Source organism: Rhinolophus sinicus, chromosome 17 (assembly GCF_057876585.1).
Source record: "Rhinolophus sinicus isolate RSI-liver-muscle chromosome 17, RSI-T2T, whole genome shotgun sequence".
NCBI classification, from domain to species: Eukaryota; Metazoa; Chordata; class Mammalia; order Chiroptera; family Rhinolophidae; genus Rhinolophus; species Rhinolophus sinicus.
The window spans coordinates 184,750,786-184,775,592 of record NC_142517.1 but is presented as its reverse complement, the minus strand read 5'-3'; the positions used below and the strand labels follow the sequence as shown (position 1 = coordinate 184,775,592).

Sequence of the window (24,807 nt, the reverse complement as noted above, 5' to 3'; positions counted from 1 at the left end):
TCTGGTAGACTAATGCAGGGAAAAGGGATGCCATTTACTGGGTCCCCTCAGAGACCTGAACATTTCATGTAATGGTGAGAACACTGAGAAATAAAACATGTGGAATTTGATGTAGTAAAATATACAGATGAAAAGGCTTTTGGTGAGATTAGGAGGTGTGCTATTTATAATGCTATTTACGTTTATAGCATCAATAAATGTAAAATACTTAGGAAGAGATTAAACAAAAGGTGTGCAATACCTCTATATTAAAAACTCTAGAACATGTTGAGAGAAAGAATACCTAAATAAATGGAGATGCATACTATGTTCATAGATTGAAATGTGCAATATTGTTAAGATGTCAATCCTTCACAAATTGATCTATAAATTCAATGCCATCCCAATCTAAATCCCAGAAATCTACAATTCAATAATAAAAAAGACAAACAACCCAATTTAAAAATTGGCAAAAGATTTACAAACACTTAACAATGGAGGATATACAAATAGCCAATTAACACATGAAAAAGTACTCCTCATCGTCAGTCATCAGGAAAATACCCATTAAAGCTACAAGGAAATACCACTACACAATGACTGGAATGGATACAACTAAAAAAATTCCCAACATTGTTAATGAGGCTGTGGAACAATTAGAACTCTCATTCAGAACAATTAGAACTCTCATTCATTGCTAATACATGAGAATGTCAATGGGAATGTATGTAGCAATTTCTTATAAAGTTAAGTATATACCAATCCTTTGACAGAGAAAAATCCATTTCTAGGTCTTTATCCGAGAGAAATAAAAACATTTGTTCACAAAAAAGACTTGTATAGGCATGTTCATACCAATTTTATTCTTTTGTTGTTTTTGGTTTATATACCACATATCAGTGAAATCACATGGTTCTCTGCTTTTTCTGTCTGACTTGTTTCGCTACCAATTTTATTTACCATAGTCAAAAATGAAAACATACTGTTACATTCATACAATAGATTATTGAATAGTAATCTATTCAGCAATATAAAAGAACTAACTAGAGAAGTAAAAACTAAGGTGAAAAAAATCAACACAGTTATTACTTCTAGTAGCCCAGGCATTGGCTGGAATGGGATACAAGGGAACTTTCTGAGGAGTTTGAAATGTTCTATACCATAATATCCATTTGTCAAAAGTATACAGATAGAAATCATACACTTCAATATATATAAATATTACCAGAAAGAACCATGTAATAATGATAATGATGATAGAATCTGTTTATTGACTGCTTTTTTTTTTTCCTGGAGTATGGGTCACATTTTCCTATTCCTTTACATGTCTAGTGTTTTTCAATTGGATATTTGCATTTTAAATGATGAATTTTAGAGACTCTGAATTCTGTTTTGCTTCTGTGAAGAATCATTTTTATTCTAGGAGGCAGTTAACTTGGTTGAAGTCAAACTCTAGACTCTGTCTCCTCTGTACTGGTAGCAGCTAAAATCTTTACCTAGTTACTTCATTTTTTAGCTGCTGATTTTCTGTCAGGACCCTTGGGGACCCCTCCCTACTTCATGATCAACACAGGTCTTGGGAGGACTTTGTATATAGATTTTTGGGATCACCTCCTCTTTGGCTGCCTACCTTCCAAGATATTTTTCCTAAATTTCTGGTAGTTCTCCAGCCTTGAATTCTGTCATTTGATATCTCAAGCCAATAAGACTTGGCTTTCTGCTCAACCTATCCCCAGTGGCAAGCATATTTCGCACTGTGCTCCATCCAAAAACCACAAATATGCAAATCTCACCTTGTGCAGATTTATCCACCCAGCCACTTCCTCCCCCTTGCCAGGGATTGTGTGCTCTCTGCAAGTAGCATAGCTTCCAGAGAGTAAAAGGAAGACTGCGTTTATTGCTCTCAAATCCGGTTGTTACTAAAATAAAGGGGGTTCATTTTGCACATCAAAGCTAAATGAGATATGAGCAGGAGTTTCCAGCAAAGAAAGGAAAGGTTTCTTTAAGGAAATGGCGCCAAGTCCAGAGACACATGTGAGCCAGTGCCCAAAGACCTGGCTCCACGATGGCCTCTAGGGGTAAGTTACAGAGAGAAAGGATCATTAGTCATGGTAGCTAAGGGAGTTGGAATTGTGACCTCTACAGATTGGTTTGAGGGAGTTGATCATTGGATCAGCTCCTGATGTCAGTCATGATGTCATTCTGTCTGGCTTTGAGGGGTTATGGTTGGTGGGATCCTTCTGACTTCATGGGTCTGGAAATCAAGATGTTATCTTTAGTTGGATTGAAACTGTGTTTCTATGGTCAATAGGCCTGAGGCTTTATTCCTAAGACTGTTTGATGCTGACCAGAATCTGATATCCTAAGGGCTTAATGATTGAGTGGTTGTACAGTATGTGCAAAGGTGAAAGGATACAGAAAGAAAAACAAGTGAGTCATGGTGCTGTTAGACTAGACAAGGCCAGTTTGAATCGAGAAAGACAAGAGAAGTGATTTTAAAGGAGTGAAGTTTTGCGTGATTACACAATCAGATAAGTTACTCTTTCTCCCCCATGAAGGAGATAGTGAGGGAGAGGAGAGAGGCCAGGAGGAGAGTACTGTCTGAGATACAGCAGCATGGAAGTTGAGGTAGGAAGAGATGTTCACTTTCGATACTCCTTAGAATATAATCTTAACTGATTGGGCCTAAGCCTGCAATTGCCGTCGCGGTAGTAGAAAAGATCAGCAGTTTGTCATACAATTGGACTGACCCTCATGCTAATAACAATCTGGGAGGAGGGGAAACTAATCAAAAACAGTGAAGAGGAACCAAAAGCAGACATAAATTAGAGGGGAAAAATAAACTACAAGTTTTTCCTCAAGACTACGTGTCAGAACAGTGTAATGCTGTTTGTTCTGTATAATACTATATAATGCATTATAACAGTACAATGCTCTTTGTTGTTTTAAGTGGATCCCAAATAGTTTTTTGTTTTTTATCATTTGAAATTATTTGTATTTAAGAGGAATTTTGCATTTATCACACTAAATAGTATAATTGTTCTTATTGTGTCATCTTCATTTATACTGTTTATGTTGCCTTACTCCTATTTTTCCCACCCAGCTTTTTGCTTTTACTAGTTTTCCTTGCTTTCTTGTTTTGCCCCCAGTAATTTATAAGTTAGACATCCTATTTTTATTTAATTAGTAATGACTTCAAAATAAAAAGAAAGTGAAACTCTATTTTTTTACCAACAATAACAGTATGTTAGTATTATTGATCCCCTGGAAATGAGAAATGAGTCACATACTTAATTCCTCCCTTTGTTCCTACCTCCCACCATTTATTGGAATAATCTGAGCTTTTAAAACTATTATTATTTCTTTTTTTACATCTTCTTAAAAAACACTTTTCACATTTGCATTTCCATATATAGTCATATTAATCATGTTCAGAACAATTACTTTGACATTAATTTCTAAGATAATAGGTTATAAATTCTCTTTTATAACAGATCTTCCTTATACCTAAGATCTTTATTTTTGTTTATTTATTGGATACTAAAGTATTTCTTTGATTTTTAAAGAATAGTATGCATCTGAATCTATGCATATCTGAGAATATTTATTAAATGTGTATTCTTCTGACTTTGCAGTTCTAACTATAGGAAGTTTTCCTAAGGAAATGACAGTAGTATACAAATACGTGTGTACAAGTTCATTTTGCAGTGTTATTACAAAAGCAAAAATTAGAAACTAATAAATGTCTACAAATAGAAATTGGTCAGATAAAATAGGATTATGTCCAGCCACTATTGCAAAATCATAACAGGCTTTATCATCTTTGTCACCTAACTGCAATTAAGTATCATTACTCTTTTTGCCTGTACTTGTGCAAGTTATAATTTTAACAAATTTAAATCCTATAAGATAAACATTAGCATGTTTAGCTGTTAACATTAATATTGTATTTAGCATCTTTTTTAGTTTTTCAATTAGACTAAATATTGGCTAAATAGATATTACTGAAAAGATTTTTTTTTGTAAGAACTTTAATTTTAGTCTGTTCTTTGTAGTCACTCCATGGATTCCTTTGGGCAATCCAGACCAGAAGATAACCAGTCAGTAGTCAGCAGAATGCAAAAGAAATACTGGAAAACTAAACAGGTCTTTATCAAAGCAACAGGAAAAAAGGAGGATGAGCACGTGGTGGCATCTGATGCTGAACTGGATGCTAAACTTGAGGTAAATCTGAGGATTCTGTGTATTGCATATAACTGGTTATTATTTGGGACTATGACAAGCTTTCACCCTGAAGACTTATTGGGATAAATGCAAATTCAATAATAGAATGTTGAACTGTATTTATCAGTTAGATCATCTGGATAGCAGGGTCACGATTCTCACAAATTGAGAATTAATAGAACTGATGTTCATAAATTAGATAAATCATTAGTTATTTCTGTGGCACAAGTATTCTTATTTTTAAGCTAAATATTAATGAATTAATTATATTTCTAATTGGGACCATATACTCATTATATAGCATGTCATAATATTTTTACTACTTTTGTATGAAGTCTTATACCTGACTGAAATAAATTAATTGAAATCAAATAGTGAGGACTTTGTAGGGTATAGCTTTTGGTTCAATTATTAAGGGATAGAGTTACTGAAGTATTACTAATATATACTTTGGCTCTGTTTTTCATTTTAAATCAAAGGAATAATTACCAAGAAACAACTTTAAACCTACAGGCATTTTATACTTTTAAGTAATTAAGCTAATTAGAGGGAAGGTCTCAAGTATTTAATGAAGGGTCTGGATTTTTAAATGCACATTTACTATTTCCATATACATATACTAATTTAACTTTTCCAAATATTTCCAAGCAGGGACTCTGTTATGCTTGAAATATAATCATTTGTTGGGATTCTTAAAAAATAAAGGTTTAATTAAATAGGTCTTAATCTAAGTATTTTTGTTCTTAGTAAACTTATGTCATTGTCATAACAAATATGGAAATAGATACCAAATTAACAAGCTTTTACTATTTAGGTTTGAAAAGTATTCCTCCTAGAATTCAATGATAAATGTTGGAAAAATAAAGGGACTTTAGTAATATGTGTCTTAACACTAAGGGAACTCTTCTCTGTTTCCATATATATTCCCACAGAAGTAGACATTTTTGTATTGTTTTACATCGTTAGATAATCCATGGGTGACATATTTTATATTCAGTGTTATTTTTTTTCCATTAGACAAATATTTGGAATCAACCAAAAACTTTCTCTCACATTTATACTATTTTTTTTTTAACAGGACTTTATTAGGGAACAGTATGTATTTCCAGGACTTTTTTCCAAGTCAATTTTAGTTGTGGAGGGTGCCATTCAGCTTCAAGTTGTTGTCCTTTCAGTCTTAGTTGTGGAGGGTGCAGCTCAGCTCCAGGTCCAGTTGCTGTTGCTAATTGCAGGGGGCGCAGCCCACCATCCCTTGTGGGAGTCGAACCGTCAATCTTTTGGTTGAGAGGATGCACTCCAACCAACTGGAAACTAACTGAGCCAGGAACTCAGCGGCGGCTCAGCTCAAGGTGCCATGTTCAATCCTAGTTGCAGGGAGTGGAGCCCACCATCCCTTGCGGGACTCGAGGAGTTGAACCGGCACCTTGTGGTTGAGAGCCCACTGGCCCATGTGGGAATTGAACTGGCAGCCTTCGGAGTTAGGAACACAGAGCTCCAACCATCTGAGCCACCGGGCCAGCCCCGTACTATATTTTTAATAATGAGAAATATTTTTATTTTATGTATACTTATATCAAATCATTATGTTGTACACTTTAAATATATTAAAATTTTATGTGTCAAATTATAAAACTGAAAAAAGTATCTTCATTGTAAAAATAAAAAGCAATAGTAGATAAATATTTCAAGGACCAATGGGAAAAAAAATCAACCATAATCACTTCATCATAGCACTATTGTTTTTGTATTCTTTTCTAGTGTTCCATATGGATTTAAAATAGCTTTTTAAATTGCCAAATCCATATACCAAATTTAATTCAAACATACCTAAACTAATATGGAAAATTGATAGTTGCTCTTCTATTTAGATTTTAGTGTTTATTTTCAATCCTCCGTAGGTCTGATCAAACATCAAACAAAATAATAGCAAAACTGCTTCAGAGATAGAATAATCAGGCTTAATGGAGATATTGGAAATTTATTTGATAATCAAAGGGTTAGTGCTTAATAGTATAACACAGTGCCAAGGTCTTTTTGAACTAAAGTCTTATAACAATTCTTCAGGGTAGGACTTTGTTAGAAGAAGGCTGCCACCCTAAAACCTATGCCAGCTCTTTTCTCTGGGAAAACCTAAATATTTAGATAAGTGTGAAGTGTTACCTCGTGTATAATGTGTCCTAATCTCAAATTTTCATGAGCTTACTTTGAAATGGGAGTCTACTGGATATTTTATTTTTCTGTTAGCTATTACCAATTATACCATGTTTCCCCGAAAAAAAGACCTAGCTGGACAATCAGCTCTAATGCGTCTTTTGAAGCAAAAATTAATATGAGACCCGGTATTGATGATATGATATGATATGATATGATATGATATGATATGATATGATATGATATGATATGATATGATATGATATGATATAGTATAATAAGACCGGGTCTTATATTAATTTTTGCTCCAAAAGACGCATTAGTGCTGATCATTGGGCTAGGTTTTATTTTCGGGGAAACACGGTAGTAATAAATGGATTAATATTCACGGAAAATTCTATACTAAAATAATCCACAAGTAATTTATTTTTTATTGTACTACATTATTTAATTTTTATGGTAAATTCACTGACCTGTTTTGCTTAGACCAATACTGGAGAAAAGCCAGACTCAGGGTTAACATTTTCTAAGGTTATCTATACTCTTTTCATCTGTGGTTGGCAAAGTTTGATGCAGTTTATATTGGATTTACCTTTTCACTATTTACATAGTTTGGAGCTGAGGGAAGGACAAACTCCACAGTTATAAATTTTTATTAATTTCCATGTATTTATCACCATTTTTTTGCCAGCCATCATTGGGGAAAATCAGAAATAAAACCAAAACTGAAGTACACCACAGTCCAGGAAAATAGACATAATATTTACAAGGAAATGTTCTGCTTTTGAAGTGCTTATAACAGATATTTTATATTTGTTTATGGTTCTTTAAATTGTCCTAATAAAATTTATTATTTCAAAGGTTTTTCACTCCATTCAAGAGACATGCTCTGAACTCCTGAAGATAGTTGAGAAATATCAGCTAAGACTCAATGGTATGAAACCACAGATATATATCCAATAATTCCCATTTAATGTAAATATTCATTTGCATTTTTAAAACAAAATATTTAATGTAAAAAGTTTATTGAACTGTTTTGTGAATATTTTCTTATGACAAAATATGAGTATTTACAGTAACCTGTCCTCAAAGCCCCTAGTGTCCTCAGCTCATTAGATCCTCTGACACAGATTCATTTTGCTGAGTTCAGTTTTCCTTCCCAGCTTCGTAAGTGGCTTTGCTTCCATCACTTAAAAACTCTATCTCCTGAACCCGACTTGCCATTGCAGTTACCATCCCATTCCTCCTCATTTCACAGAAAATTTTGCCATAATTGTCTGTATATACAGTCTCCATTCCTTTCCTTCCACCTTCTCTTGTACTCACTCCAGTCAAGTTTTCATCCCCACCACTCCACCAAATTGCTTTCATTATAATCGTGAAGAGCTGAACCCAGTGACCGATTCTCAGTCCTTGTCTTACTTACCACATTTAACACGGTTGATTACTCCCTTCTTCACTTGGCTTCCAGGCACCACACTTCCCTGAATTTCCTCCTACCGGCCATTCCTTCTCAGTATCCTGCCTTTCCTGCATTCTTCTCTTCTTGATATCTTCAGATTGGAATTAAACCTTTGGATCTCTTCTCTTGCTTTAATTACAGATGCCTGCTGGATATGGTTACCTCTGTGATCCTGGTTACTTCTCTGACCTAATTTTCTAAAACTGTCTCCTCTTCAGCCATATTGATCTCCTTCACAGACTCATATTTCCATAGTAGGCTCCCTAACTTCCTTTATGTATTTGGTCAAATGTCATCTTTTCAGTGAGGTTTTCCCTGACCCCCATATCTAAAATGAAGTACCCCTCTTTCTCATAACTCTCTGTCTACTTAACAATATTCAACATTCTATGTAGTTTATCTATGTTTGTCTTATCATCCCTTGAATACACTCTCCTTAAGAATAGGAATTTGTTTTATTTTTGTATCCTCAAAGCCTAGAAACAATGTCTAGTGTGTAGTTTGTACTCGGTAAATATTTGCTCAATGAATGACTTTATTGTGTAGCTATGTGATCTCAAAACATTATTATCAAAGCTCATATACGCTTATATTGTTCCATTAAAGCAAGAAACCCAGTATAGCATAATTTTTTGAGTGCCTAGCATGTATAAGACTATGTGCTTTGCCTAAGGAAATGTTGGAGAAACAACTTTTTGTAACACAATGAGAGATACCAAATAGTATGTAATAGAGTTCAGAAAGTGATACAGACATAACTCTGAATTCTCTCACAGTGAGAAATAACTGGATTAGCATAATTAGTAAAGGCAACTCCATTGCTGGGAAATGAGATAAAACCTAAAGGGTTTATAGAAGTTGAATATATGGAGAAAATATGAGATTTGGAGTCAGCAGGATAAGCTTAGAGTGGGAACAGTCTGCATGGGGAGAAGAGTTTGTAATTGAGACTAATAGGGGGATAAAAGAGCAAAGGAAGGTGGGTCAGATTGCTAAGGACCTTAAATATTTTACCAAGCAGTGAAAGCCATCACAGTCATTGGGTACTTTCTCTTCAAGATTGTGTATAATTATGTGATTTCTTGAAGACTATTCTATTAATACATCTTCTGTTGAAACTAACATCAGACAACTACAGTAGATTAGTCCAGAGCTGTAAATCTTTATGGGAATCACTTGACTGGGGATAGAACATGTAAGGGTAGGGGCTCTGTATTTTGGGGCGGGTCCCAACACAGAAATCAGCACCGATTCAGTTTCATCTCCTACCATTTTTGCATTCATAAGGATAAGGTTCAATTTTTCAGGGTAGAACTTTGTTAGAAGAAGGCTGCAGTCCTAGTTCTCAGAGAGCTTTGTGAATTATCATATACAAATTAATATTTTTCTAGTAATGTTCACTGAGGTATATTTAATGAAATTCTGATTCAAAGGAAATGTATAACTATACATCTCTCAAGTAATCAGAGTATTAAATTTAAAAGATTCGCCAAATCCAATCCACTCCGGAGCAGGTTAAATGCTCGTAACAGAGCATATGGTTTTATTAAAGGTGATACTATAGAATGTGTAGACACCCTCTCTCATAACACCATCGTGCTCTCTTAGGAGCACCCGTAGGTATGACAGGGAGTAGCAGTGGGAGTGGGGAGCTAGCAGGTGAGAAGGCCTGAGTTCTATTGCTGCCTCAAAAGTACAAGGGACTTCCCTTTCAGTTGTTTTTTTTAATTAAAATTTATTGGGGTGACAATGGTTAGTAAAATTACATAGGTTTCAAGTGTACATTTCTGTAATACGTCATCTGTATATCACATTGTGTGCTCACCACCTAGAGTCAGTTCTCCTTCTATCACCATATATTTGACCCTGTTCAGTTTTTAACTTCAGTTTTTCCATCAGTAAACTAGGGTGAAATTAGGCATGGTATTAGTCATTTTTTTTCACTTTAAGCTTACAGTTTGAACACTTTATTGTCTTCCCCCCTTATTATTCTTATTGTGATTAGAAGGTAGTTTTACACTTCAGGAGTTCTTTTAAAACTTTGTGATAAAGGACCACTTTTTCTGTTTTGTGTTTTATTTTCAATCTGTTGAAAACTGACACTTTTGTAAAATACAATAAAAATGAATTTTTTAGAAAAATGAAGTGAAAGATGAAAAATATAAGCATGCTTTATGATTATTCGATTCAACAGATATAAAATGCTTAGTCAAATTGGTGTTAAGTTTCTAATCAGTTTCTTAGTTTTGGTACTTGCCACAGGTAACATGGGCTAGACTGGCGTTGGTCCATGGACCACACTGTGAGTTGCAGGACACTGTATGGCAACTTTTAGGATTTCAGCAACAAAATAATAGGCTTCTGTGGGTCTGTGATACTGAGCATAGGAAACTGAAGTCAGGATGGACGTGAAGAATAAGTTAAATTTAAATAGGAAACAAATATTTTGTAAGAGGCCAATCCTAAAATGAATTTCTGCACATTTGAAAATGCATCATTTCTGGTTTTGTTTTACTTTGTCTTTATGGGATTTTTTTTTTTTTTCACCAAAGATCAATCTTTCCCAAAGCAAGTTCAATGATTTCACTGCATCAAAGCCATCTGTAATGCCTGTTTAAGAAAGCATTCCTTACTCATGCAACTCAACAACAAAAAAACAAACAACCCAATTGAAAAATGGGCAGAGGACTTCAAGAGACATTTCTCCAAAGAGGACATACAAATGGCAAATAGACATATGAAAAAATGCTCAACATCACTAATCATCAGAGAAATGCAAATCAAAACCACAATGAGATATCACCTCACCCCAGTCAGAATGGCTATTATCAACAAGACAAATAGTAACAAGTGTTGGAGAGGCTGTGGAGAAAAAGGAACCCTCATACACTGTTGGTGGGAATGCAGATTGGTGCAGCCACTGTGGAAGGCAGTGTGGAGGTTCCTCAAAAAATTAAGAATAGAATTACCGTATGACCAAGCAATCCCTCTCCTGGGTATCTACCCCAAAAATCTGAAAACATTTATAGATAAAGACACGTGTGCTCCAATGTTCACTGCAGCTTTGTTTACGGTGGCCAAGACATGGAAACAACCAAAATGTCCTTCGATAGATGAATGGATAAAGAAGTTGTGGTATATATACACAATGGAATACTATTCGGCGGTAAGAAAAGATGATATAGGAACATTTGTGACAACATGGATGGATCTTGAGAGTGTAATGCTGAGTGAAATAAGTCAGACAGAAAAAGCAGAGAACCATGTGATTTCAATGATATGTGGTATATAAACCAAAAACAACAAAAGAACAAGACAAACAAATGAGAAACAGAAACTCATAGACACAGACAATAGTTTAGTGGTTACCAGAGGGTAAGGGGGGTGGGGGGTGGGGGGTGGGGGGTAGGAGATGAAGGTAAGGGGGATCAAATATATGGTGATGGAAGGAGAACTGACTCTGGGTGATGAATACACAATGGGATTTATAGATGATGTAATACAGAATTGTACACCTGAAATCTATGTAATTTTACTAACAATTGTCACCCCAATAAATTTAATTTTAAAAAAAAAGAAAGCATTCCTTAGACCTATAAAATCAGAATCTTTGGAAATGGAGCCCAGGAATTGCATTTTTAAAATAAGTCGTCTTCTCCCAAGTAATTCTTATGTATAGAGAATTATTTCGGTGAGAATTTTAGTTGTGTTTGTGGTGTGTGTGTGTGTTTTAAACAAATGATAAAACAATTAACTATACTGTAATTTTTTCCTAGTTATATCAGAGGAAGAAAATGAACTGGGGCTCTTTTTAAAGTTTCAAGCAGAACGAGATACATCACAAGCTGGCAAAATGATGGATGCCACTGGCAAGGCACTCTGTTCCTCAGCCAAGCAAAGGTTTACATGGTTTTGTATCATCCTTAAATCTGTAGTCAATATGACAGTTTTGATGTATGTACCTGAATTTGCATATTTGAAAAGATCATTCCAGTAGAGGGTTAAAAGGGAAATATATTGCAGTACATAATTATTTGGATGCCTAACTCTCTTATTTTGTATTTTAAATAATTTAAAAATTGACATTGTCAGTTGCTTAATTCCTAGAAATAGCCTTTAGGCCTGTGTTAAATTTCTTAAGAGGTTTAATTAACAGAGGCATAGAATAACTAAAATTTAAATATGTCTAGGTATGTATTTTTTCACTTTTTTGGATACTACACTATCCATGAGTACACTGGAACTTTTTAAGCAGAGGAAACTTTTTCTTCTTAATTATGTACTTTGCATTTATCATTTTACAGTTTTTTTTAGCTTAAAGATACCTGCTACAAAGAATCTCCTACAATTGCTAAATACAACCAAAATCTTTGCATTTTCAGAAGAAAATAGAAACAGCCTTATCAGACCTGTAATGACAATATATAACTTAAGTGGCTTCGTTCTGAAACCCCACATGGGTGCAAAAGTCCATCTTTAAGGAATTGACAAAGAGGCACTCAATACAAGACCCTCCAATGTCATTAAGTCAAACGCAGACCAGCAGAACTGAATAGACTTGTGTTTCTTAAATCCTTGGGTTTTTTTGTCCTTATCCTCAGCTGCTAGGAACTTGATCCTCATTAGTTCTTCTAATATTTTATCTGCTTTTCTATACCAAGGTTTTTCCTAAATTTGTCTATTTGTAAGATAATACTTAATGAATACAGGATCTCTTACCCATGGAACTCTTTTCTGAATGGCAGCTTTACTTGGCCAGTTATTTATACATGAATTAACATCTAAAATGTTGCAAACATGGTATATTTCTTAAATTAAGAAAAGGGGAAGATATTGACACATCTTTATTAACAATTCAAAGTTAGCTGTATGATCCTTATTTGCCTTCTAAAGCTCCTTAGGCGTCTTCATAACTTTCTATTAATCTTGATAGCAACTTTCTATTAATCTTGATAGATTAATCTTGATAGCAAATATGCTCTATGGTTTTTTCAATCTTTGTTTTGTTTATGAGATGTACATCTCTCTGATTTTTACCTCTCTGCTATTAGATTGGCGCTGTACACGACCCTGTCTCGTCTTAAGCAGGAAGTAGCAACATTCAGTCAAAGGGCAGTATCTGATACATTGATGACAATTAATCGGATGGAGCAAGCACGCACAGAATACAGAGGAGCTCTGCTGTGGATGAAAGATGTATCCCAAGAACTAGACCCAGACACCTTAAAACAGATGGAAAAGTTCAGAAAAGTATGAAAATGCATCCTTTTTCTTTTCTTGATACATAAACTTGTTAAACTTCTACAGAAGAACCTAAAGATCAGACTATTTTTGAAAAAAATGTTATAAATTCTTGGTTGCTTAGAGATCCTTGGTTAAAGTACAGAATGTTATCATCACACTTTTTCTTTTCCTCTTTGAGTGGCATCCCCACCTCACCTCATTTTTCTTTTTCTTTTTTATCCCCCTCATAATAGATCTAACTGTCCTTTAAATGTTGCTTACCTAGACTTTTAGGACTTGTTTGCAGGAGGGAAATAGTTTATTAGGAAAAAATACATAAGTAAAAATTCATGTAAATGATTATTAATTATAAATAAAATAAAGGTTATGAAATTTTTCATTCTGTACACCTGAAATCTATGTAACTTTACTGACAATTGTCACCCCAATAAACTTTAATGAAAAAAAAATTTTTTTCATTCTGCCATAATACATAGTTTTACCACAAACTTTTAAAGCAACTATTCATTTATGAATATGTTTTTGCTAAACTTCTTAATTATAAATTGTATCCCATAGGTTACCACACATGAATAATAAAATTCATTTATTCCTTCATTTCATAAAGATTTAGAGTGACTATAATAAAAATTATGTTTAACCTTGATGGAGCCTTTATTATATGCCAGCGGTTATAAGTGGTTGCCTCATTGATTACGCCCAGCAGATCTGAGAAGTAGGTGGACACATGGCCTCAGGCCACAGCAACCTGTTATTCTATCCCCTTTATAGTCCTTGACAATTAGAGTACAATCTGAGTGAGTGGTTGCACAACACTGTGAATGCATTGTTACTTTATTGTATATTTTAAAATGGTAAGTAAGTATGTGTTATGTGAATTTCATCTCAAACAGAAAGGTGAAAGATTTAAGAAGTACAAATTGGTAGTTACAAAATAGTCACAGGAATGTAAAGTACAGCATGGAGAATATAGTCAATAATCATTAACAACTATGTATAATGCCAGATGGGTACTAGACTTATTGGGGGGATCACTGCATAAATTATGTAAATGTCTAACCACTATTGTGTACATCTGAAACTAATACAAAATAAAATTGAATGTCAATTGTAAAAAAATAATAATAAAACCACAATGGCATATCATTATCAGAAAGTCTAAAATAAAAAATGTGACAACAACAACAAAAAGAATTCGATTCAAATTTCTTCCTTGGTTCCTCTGTGGTCACATCTTGCACTTACTTTCTATACTCTAGACCTTTCTGTGCTGCAGGAAGGAATATGTACTACCCTATTCCTTCCTGTTCTGTCAACATGATAAACTCTGTACCCATATCCCATGCCCAGGACTTTGGTCCTTGTTTTCCCCTGGGCCTGGAATGTTCTCTTCAGGGTCTTAGCATGGCCCACTCATCACCTTTCCATCCCAGTTAAGACATCATGCATAAGCTCACTAAGGGCTTCTCTGATCATCTTATCGAAAGTAGTCACCCATTTCTGTTCACTTATGTTATCTTTACAGTTTAAGATTATCTTATATATTTATTTACTTTCTTTTTCCTATTTCTTCCCACTCAGGGATGGTGGAGAACACTGTTTTGTTCACAATATCCCAATGCCTAGCACAGTGTCTGGCACATAATAGATACCTTATAGATATTTGTTAAATGAATGTATTTAAAAGTTGAGTATTCACACTACTTAGTGACATGTAACTCAGCTTATGTATAATAGAATAGGCCTGTATTTAAATTTATAAATATATCTCCATGATTCAGAACTATTATTAATGCTTCAAAATACCTTAACTAGTTTCCCTTTCCATTTATTCTTCTACTCTTATCTAAATATTATATATCAATAGCTGTTTTTTTTCTTAACTACCATGTTTCCTCAAAAATAAGACCTAGCCGGACAATCAGCTTTAATGCGTCTTTTGGAGCAAAAATTAATATAAGACCGGGTCTTATTTTTGGGTAAACACGGTATATACTTTCCATCTGTAATTGCATACTTTCTCAGAATAAAGTTAGCTACTGGAAAGAATCTCCTATAATTACTAAAACTAGCCAAAATTGTTACCATTAATCATGAAATAATAATACAGAGAAAGGGAATTAGTCGTGTTTATTACAGTTTCATGTGTTTGAAAATATGTATCATGAACCTGTATGGTATACTTATAATCTCTATTATCAGTAATAATAATTAACATTTTTGTGGTTGCAGGTACAGATCCAAGTCAGAAATAGCAAATCTTCTTTTGACAAGTTAAAGATGGATGTTTGTCAGAAAGTGGATTTACTCGGAGCTAGTCGCTGCAATATGTTATCTCATTCGCTCACTACCTACCAGGTAACCAGTTCCATGGTCAGCATGTCCTTGCAATAAAGATGAGTGGTGAGATTTCTTTTATAAAGTTGTCTAAAAGGTGTGAAAAAATGTATAATTGATCAGAAACCTTTGATTTGGTAAAATTGATTTACTGAGGTGATGAGTCAGAGAATCACAGAATTCTAAACTGAAAAAGACCTTGGGGATTGTCTACTCCAATGGCTTTATTCTCCTAGTGTCCTAGGATAGAGAGACTTAGGGACCATCTGGGATTAAGGAGAGGAAGGTTGAGGAGCCCATTATCCCTGTTCACCGAGAGCTACTCCATTTCTGCATATAATTTCATTTGAAGCAAAGATGCTGTGGTCCAAAATATTTAAAACATTTTTGTCATTTAATGGATGAGGAAAGTGAAACCTATAATAATTAAAGTAAATGGCAGTGTTGGGCCTAAAAACCTAAATTTTCTATTCTGGGTTGTGTGTTCTTTTTATTCTGCCAAGTTACCATCCCATATCACTTTAACCTCAAAAATCTCACTTGTGCTTACATTACTCCAGATCACACATAAATACATACAATGAATAAGTTAGATATTAAGTAGCAGTTACTGATTTTAACATGTATTTGTAAATGGCAAAATAGGAGAATAAACTGCCTTTACATTAGAAAAGGGTAATAAACTAAAGGAAATGGACAATCACTGCTGCATCTAGGAAATCTACTTAATTCAGTTCAGTACTGTGGAATTCAAGAATCAAGAAAGGATGCATTTGAAAATAAAAGTGTATGACAATCTGTGCAGCCTAACACCTGAAATACAATAGCTGTTACCATGTTTCCCGAAAATAAGACCGGGTCTTATATTAATTTTTGCTCCAAAAGACGCATTAGGGCTTATGTTCAGGGGATGTCATCCTGAAAAATCATGTTAGGGCTTATTTTCAGGGAAATATAGTAGTTCAGTTCTCCTTTATTCTCCCCACTCATCTGCCTCATTTTGAACAGGAACATTAAAGCAGCAAGGAAAATATTCCATTACTTGAGATAGCTTGAGAACACATTTTTTGGGCAAGTCTTTCTTGAACCCTAAATGAAAGACCCAATTTAGTGGTACATATTGTTTTTTTCCAATTAATAAAAGTTTATATATGCCTACCAAGATAAAGATTTACACATATACCCCTAATACAGATATGGTAATTTTGTTCTTTCAAGACTTCTCTTTTGGATTCCTCAGAAGGTGTTCTTATCCACCAGTTTCCTTCTCTTCGCTACAATTACTCTCCAGCTGGCGCCAGTGGACATTCCAGTGTTATATGTAGGTAACACATACATGCAGATACAGGAGCCAGTTCTTACGCAGAATTACTGTTTACAGTGCTTTTTGGTTCCCCAAACTTGAAAATTGAATTTAGTGCCTGCTGCTTATGATTTGGCAACTATTCATCTACTATCGTAGTGAGGAAAAATAGCACTGAAAAAAATCAGAGAGGAAGCAGAACTGTAACGTCACCTTTGCCTTTTTTTTTTTGCAGAGAACACTGCTTGGATTCTGGGAGAAAACAGCTCGAATGATGTCCCAAATCCATGGGGCCAGTATTGCCTTTCATCCATACGATCTTGTAGCTCCCAAGGTACATTTCTTTCCATGTCTTTTGCTAGCTATATTACACTTCATTTGGATAATGACATTGAAACTGTTTTTTGTTAAGTCTAATTGCAAACTTACAAAACATTAGGAAACATTTTTCTATCCTTCAGCCAAGAATCTACACTCCCAGAGCCAGTCATTTTTCTGCACTTCTGTGATTCCAAATGCTACCAGCATCACTAAAATATCCGTGGGAATACTGCTGATGGGCTCAGGATATTAGTGGGGGAGTAGTAAAAGAGGGAGGAAGTGAAAAGAAAACTAAAATGCAAAAGAGATAAGAAAAGGTTACAGAAAGACTTAAGTTGGAACAGTGATGGAAAGTGGTCATTTATTTCCAAAAATGACCAGATTACCTACCTGACAATTTTGGAAGTTAAAGAAAATTTTCTTTGCTTTACTTTTATATTCATGTCATAGATGTGATTCATAACATAAAAATTATGCCAGTTTTGGTTATTATACGTGTGTGATTGCAACTGAAACGACTACTGCATTAGATCTGCTCTTTCTATAAAACCTACGTATAAGAGGCGCTCTCCCGCTATGATTAGTGGTTTTAACATTTGTGTATCTTCCTGTCAACTTTCTTTGCAAATGGCTTCTCCAGCAGAGTCGCACTGTGGTAATCAGTTCTTCAGTTCTGGTAGGCTAGGTTTCAGTACGTTTGAATTTCCCATTCTGTATTATTTTCAGTACAGCTTGAAAATGTTGTTGGGTTTGTTCAATCTAGATGTGGTATCTGTGATGGATTTATATCTTGCAACTGTATATTCCAGGGGCGTGGTATGGATTTTGAAGTCATGTTCTGACATAGTATATTGCAGTCTAATAGATATGCTGGAATTTGTGTTTTTGTTTTTTGTTGCGTGTGTGTTTTGTTTTGTTTTTTTCTATATCAATGCTTCACTGGATGGTATACTATGTATTTAGGCAAATTTAAGATCCAATTTCTGCTCAGAATTGAAGCTGCAAATCTGTAGATATATTTAGAGCACTGCAGTACCGGCTAACATCACGGCATAAGTTTTCTTCGGCATATCACAAAGTTGTAAACCCTGTGGTTAGCCCACGTAACAGTGCGTGGCTGTCACAGGGCAGCCAAGAAAAACAAGGACTTGGGGCTCAGTTCAAATTATATTAATATTAGCATACATTTCCTATACCTCTCACTCTCTACTTCAGAACTATTACTATTTTATATTGTTCTTTAGAATTTTTATTCTCATTTTGTTTGCACAAAGAGAGAAACAATCTTTCAGTTTATTTACTTATGAATTGCTTATCCTTAGCAACTACAAGACACTTCAAGCAAGCTTACTGAAGACCACAGAGAAAAACAAGTAGAAAACAATTCTCTCACTGAAGACCTCAATAAGTAAGCAAGCATAAGTTATATATCATATTATAGAAGTCCTGGATACCACTGTATGATTATATTTGGAAAGAATTGTTTCTTCCCTGGCTTATAAATACTTATTTTTATGTCATTTTTCCAGTTAACATTAACATTTGTTTTGAAGCCTTATGTTTTCCCGTCATTTTTAACATGGCAGGCAAAATCAATGACAGGAATACAGAACAGCTTGAGAACTCCAAATTCTGTAATTTGGGAGACTAAGCCTTGTATTAAGATCCTCTACCTGTGAATCCCAGAAGTGGCAGCCGGAAAAAGAAAGGGACAAACGCCAGCAGCTTTAAGACAGAATTTGTTGAAAATCCATCTCCAAAACAACACTGATAGGCCTGGGCCTAGATTCCTGAAAGTGGAGGCACTTGCTGTGAACATCCTTCATGTTGCCTGTTTTCCTTTTATTACATCTTACCTTTGTTTTCCTTTCAGAGCTGTCACTTCTCATTTTAACCACATTGTACTAAGTATAATAACAAACCCAGAAATAAGGCCCAAACAGTTACAAACCATATACTGTTGAGTGGAAGAGGATCCAAAATATAAGCATTTCCCCCTTTGCCCTTTGGAGAAATTCAAACAATTTTTTTGCTAATTTGAATATGTAAATGTTTTAGAATGTAGATTAAAGAATCAAAAAAAAAAAAAGAATCAAAGGTATAGTTATAAATTATACTTAACTTCGTTCTACATTGACATTTAAAATAACAGATTAAATACATTAATTTAGTAAATTTTTTCCATTATCACATTTCATGAAACTTTTATTCAGAATCTTCTCATGCATTTTCAGCATTATGAAAACTACTTTTTGAGTTAACTAACAGATTCCAAAGCACTTCACCTGCTCTTCCATCCAAGTTATTTAAACAACCCATATATGTACTATCATTGGAAATTTCATTCCAAGTCACAAGTATCTGTTTGCTCTGTAGGCTTATTTTTGTGGTATTTGCAAATAAATACTGTATCACTTTTTAAACATATTTAAAGACTTATTAAAAACAACCTTCGGGGCTGGCCCGGTGGCTCAGACTGTTGGCGCTCCATGCTCCTAACTCTGAAGGCTACCGGTTCGATTCCCACATGGGCCAGTGGGCTCTCAACCACAAGGTTGCAGGTTCAACTCGAGTCTCACAAGGGATGGTGGGACCTGCAACTAACAACGGCAACTGGACCTGGAGCTGAGCTGCACCCTCCACAACTAAGACTGAAAGGACAACAACTTGACTTGGGGGAAAAAAAAGTCCTGAAAGTACACACTGTTCCCCAATAAAGTCCTGTTCCTCTTCCCCAATTAAAAAAAAAAAAAAAGAAAAGAAAAACCTTCAATACCATAATTTTGAGGTTGTACGCCAGGAATAATAACTAAATATGTGTTCAATTTCTTTGTCTCATTTTTTAATTACTATTTCTTTATATTTTTATTTCTTTGTCTCATTTTTTTATTATTACACCAGATAGGTGATATAAATATCCAAAATTGGTGTTAATTGAGAATATTTGAGGCAAATGTATCTTATATTGCAAACATCACTTTGTTGTTCAAAATAGAGTGCTCCATTTTTTGTGCAGTTCTTCATTCCCTCTTAGTTCCCAAGGGTTGTTGAGCAAAACCCTTCAGTGCTTGACAACTACACTTCATATTTGATGGTTTTGTTAACAGATATTCTCTGTGATATAGTACTTGCACAGTGCCTGGTGCTTCTTCAATAGTCAGTAAATGTTTACTGAATGAATAAGGGTGAATGATTATTTTCACAATCTACATAAATCTATAGAAGGCATAAGATTTGTCTCAGACAGATTTTAGGAGGTCTACCGGACAGTTAAAAAGGTTTTTTGAAACCACATAAACTGTTTGTAAAATATGAGTCCCCAATGTATTTTAACCAAAATATTTGCATTTTTGGTTTTTAGGTTAGTTTTGTCAGATGAGGAAGTGAGCTTGGGAAGTGAATCAGGTAAGATGGTAAATTCATTAAAATGTGAAATAATCACATTTTAAATGTCAAAACAGTTTGTCACAGCCTTTTAAAATAATATCCATTCAAATAAAAAAACATGTTCAATCACTTTATAAGTCTCTTCTGTAGAATCAGTTTTGTTCCCTAGCTCTAGTTTTGTTCCCTAGCTCTACTGAATTGCAATTGACGTATAACGCTGTGTAAGTTTAAGGCATACAACGTGATGATTTAATATATATATATATTGCAAATGATTATCACAGTAAGATTAGGTAACACATCCATCACCTCTCAAAGTTACCATATTACCGTATTTATTTTGGGGGTAAGAACATTTAAGATTTACTCTCTTAGCAATTGTCAAGTACACAATACAGTACTGTTAACTATAGTTACCATCTTCTACATTAGATTCCCAGAACTTATTCATAACTAGATATTTGTACCCTCTGACCAATCTCCCCATTTCCCCTACCCCCAGACCCTAGCAACTACTAATTTACTCTGTTTCTATGAGTTTGGCTTTTTCAGATCTCACATTGAAGTGAGATCATACAGTATTTGTGTTTCTCTAACTTATCACTTAGCATAATGCCCTCCAGGTTTATCCATGTTGTCGCAAGTGGCAGAATTTCCTTCTTTCTTTATCGCTGAATAATATTCTATTATTTGTATATATGTATTTTCTTTTTCCATTCATCTGTGACAGACACTTAGGTTGTTTCCATGTCTTGGCTATTGTAAATAATGATGCAATGACCATTGGGTGTAGATACCTCTTTGAGATACTGATTTCATTTCCTTTGGGTATATACCCAGAAGTAGGATTGCTGGACTGTATGGTAGTTCTACTTTTAAGTTTTTGAAGAACCTTCATACCGTTTTCCACAATGTCTATACAGTACACAATCAACAGGACACAAAGTTACCCTGTTCTCCACATCCTCACCAGCACTTGTTCTCTTATCTTTCTAATAATAGTCATTCTAACAGGTGTGAGGTGATGTCTCTCATTTTCTTTTTCTTTAACTACAGCTTTTAGTTTAGAAGTTAGTAAAAATGCCATGGTGGTAAGCTTGGCTTATGTTTGTTTGGAAATATTGTTATTTATCACTTTTTAAAGACAGTTTTATTCAATAAACAATTTTAGATTGGCTTTTTCCTTCAGCACCTTGTAAATATTATTTCTGCTTTCCATGTACTGTTGAGAAATCTGTTAATCTAATTATTGTTTCTTTATAGTGAATTTTTCTTTTCTATCTGTCTGCTTTTAGGATGTGCTGTTTGTTTTTGGTGTTCTACTGTTTCAGTACAGTGTATCTAAATGTGTGATTTTCTTGTGGGTTTTATTTTTTTTTCATAGTATAAGTTGTGTTTCCTGTATCTGTGTCTTTTACCAGTTCTGGAAAATTCTCAACCATTACCTTTTTTTCTTTTCTTTTTTTGATGTGATAAAATATGCATAGCTCAACCATTATCTTTTAAAATATTGCCTCTCCTCCATTTTCTCTATCCTTTCCTTCCAGAACTCCAATAAGGTTATGTTGGACCTTTTCATTAACCCTTCATATCTTTTATCCACTCTTTTACATTTTCTATCTCCTTTCCCTCTATGCTGGTTTCTAGGTGAGTTCTTCACTAATTTTCTTTTTTGGCATTTAATCTACTGTTTAATCAGTATGAATTACTTTTCCTCATCAACAACTTTACTTTTTATTTCTAAAAGTTCTATTAATTTCTTTTACAAATCTGTCTAATCAGTTTTTATAATCATTTGTTCTTTCTCACCTTTTTGACTCAATCTGTATCTAAAATTGTAAGTATTTGAAGTCCTTGATGGGGATGTCTTTATCTATTATTAGCTGGATTATCCCAATTATCTTATGGTAGTTTAGAAGCTTGTTTTAGTGATTTCTGATTATGACCTAATATTTGTTTGCTCTTAATTTGTGGGAATCCTGGAGGCTTAGAAGATTTTTCTCTAGTTAAAATTCATTTGCTTCTTTCCATAGGGAACAGTACCAGTCTGGTGACCCCTTTAACCTCCTTCCAGAGCCTTTAGTTCAATGTAGGAATCCTGGGCTCAGCTTAGTTTCTTTATGTTTGCTGAAGGCTTTGTCTCCAGAGAGCAGTGTGGTATGGGCATCTGCCCACAGAGCATCTCCCTTTCCTCTTCGCTTGCTATGGTTTCAGCTTAGTGTTCGTTTCTAACAAGTCCAGCACTGCATTAAAAGTATATTTCATAGTTTTAACAAGGATTTTTTTGTAAAGGAGGGTGCTTCTGAGTATCTAGTCCATTATATTTACAGGTATCATTTTTCATTGGTCATATTAATCAGAAAATTTTGAAAATATTCAGTGTCCTTGGGACCAAGATAATACCATCACTACTTATAGAGTGGAAACTGGAATAACCTTTCTGAAAAACATTGCCATCCCAAACTTTAATTGAATAATGTAACTTTTAGAACTATCTTGAAGTAATTTGAAATGCCTTCAAGCATTTTTTTATTCTCTGAAATATTTACTCAAGTGGTATTTCATATAATGCAGTAAAACTATGCATTCTGAGCTAGCCGTTTCTCATATGCCTATGTTGATCCCAATCTCACATACATCTGTAGATTAAAATAAACCTAAACCCCACACGAATCCATATCAAATGCAAAGTGGAGTAAAGCAGATCATTGTTAAAGCTCTCTGGGGAAGAGAGAGGGGAGGTTACCGTGCATCTTATACAGCAACAATTCCTTAAAGGTCCTTTAACACAATCCTCTATTCCCCAAGCTCTATTTCTGTCGCATAACAAAACTTTCCATGGTGTGACTCTGCTTGTCTGTCTCCCCCATTCCTGCCCTCAAACCCTGGTTCTCCACCTCACTTGTTTCTCTAGCCATCTCTAGAATCTCTTTCCCATTATCTGATTTGCCATCCACTTTTTTCCAATGTTCAACTGAATTCTTTACTAATAAAGCCCATTTTTTCTTTATCTTCTGTACTTTTCACCATCTTTATACTAACTGTATTTGAACTTAGAACTTGATTCATTCTTTATCTTTCTTATCTTAAAACTAAATAACCTTGTGTTCCTTGTATTCCGTATACCTTTCTCTTGAATTTTTCCTTTTGATTACTTTAGTTGAATTAAACTTTTTAACTTTTTTTTTGTAGTATCCCAAACTGAGCATTGCATTTTAATAAGAGTGTGATAGAGACATTACTTCCCTGTCCTTAGATGTATTACAGCCTCTAAGGTCTCCATACAGAAACACTATCCACTTTTGTATGTAGGATACATTTACATTTCATTTAACTTTTTTAAAATTGGCCATGATAATAGTTGAAGATATGAAAATCTTGGATTTTTTTTTAATCTCTGCATCTGTATTGGGTATATGTGTACACAGAGATATACACACACAAATGTGATTTTTATATTTGATTCTTTAAATTTTTACATCTCCCTTCTATAATCTGATTAGGTTAATTGAACATTTTGTTCAAATTACAAAATATTACAGTAAATAAGCATGCTAAATTTCTTCTTGTTCAACTTATCTTTTTATGTGCTTTTGTTTCAGCAACTGAATATCACAAGGAAAAACATTTTCAAATAAGAGAATGTGGAGCACCTCAGTTTTCTAACTCTGAAAAAAATGGTAAGAAATTATACTTTCAACTATATATGGATAATTTATTTAAAATTATTTCATTTTTATTTAATATTTATTTCTTTAACCTTAAAATCTGTATAGGTCTCTATACAAGTATGCAATCCTGTATTTCTACTCGGTAGCACATCACAATGGGAATTAAGTTATTCTTTTTTTTGTATTATTTTGGCCTTGTCAGAATGTATCTGTATCACTGAGGACAGGTAGGACTTACAATTTGATCTAACTCCACTATCCAGCAGTGTAGGCGTTCAGTAAATACTAGCTTGAATATCTTCCCCAAGCAATTATGTTGGAAACATTTTCTCCCAATCTGTCATTTGTTGACTTTTCATATAATTTCTTATCAGATAAATTTAAAAAAAAAGTTTTTATGTAGTCAAATTTATTACTCTTTTCTCTTATTGGATCTGGATTTTTATCATATGCAAAACCCAAGTTAGAAGAATCCACTTATGCTTTCTTTTAGTATTTGTATAGTTTTAATTTTACATTTAGATCTCCAATTCATTTGAAGTTTATTCATGCATATGATGTTAGCAATGGATTAAAAGTTATCTTTTTGCAAATGGCTATACTTTATATCAAATTTTTTAATGCCTTCTTTGCCACAGTAATTTGAGATAACTTCCAATCACATGCAATATTTCTATAGGTTCTTAGGACTATTTTTGAACTTTCTTTATATTTCATTGATATTTGCA

The 24,807-nt window shown here is 34.1% G+C and overlaps 1 protein-coding gene across 7 annotated transcripts in view; it reads left to right on the top strand.

Moving 5' to 3' along the window:
• The window catches only part of ICA1L (islet cell autoantigen 1 like), a 60,038-nt gene that overhangs the window by 10,948 nt on the left and 24,283 nt on the right, over positions 1–24,807 (top strand). For all 7 annotated transcript variants that reach the window (XM_019726840.2, XM_019726842.2, XM_074340354.1 and 4 more), the window contains 9 exons: positions 4,035–4,203; positions 7,216–7,288; positions 11,593–11,716; positions 12,868–13,066; positions 15,293–15,418; positions 16,936–17,034; positions 18,344–18,429; positions 20,383–20,426; positions 24,011–24,088. In XM_019726840.2, coding sequence (XP_019582399.2) covers positions 4,035–4,203; positions 7,216–7,288; positions 11,593–11,716; positions 12,868–13,066; positions 15,293–15,418; positions 16,936–17,034; positions 18,344–18,429; positions 20,383–20,426; positions 24,011–24,088 — 998 coding nt within the window. The remainder of the gene's footprint in view (positions 1–4,034; positions 4,204–7,215; positions 7,289–11,592; positions 11,717–12,867; positions 13,067–15,292; positions 15,419–16,935; positions 17,035–18,343; positions 18,430–20,382; positions 20,427–24,010; positions 24,089–24,807) is intronic.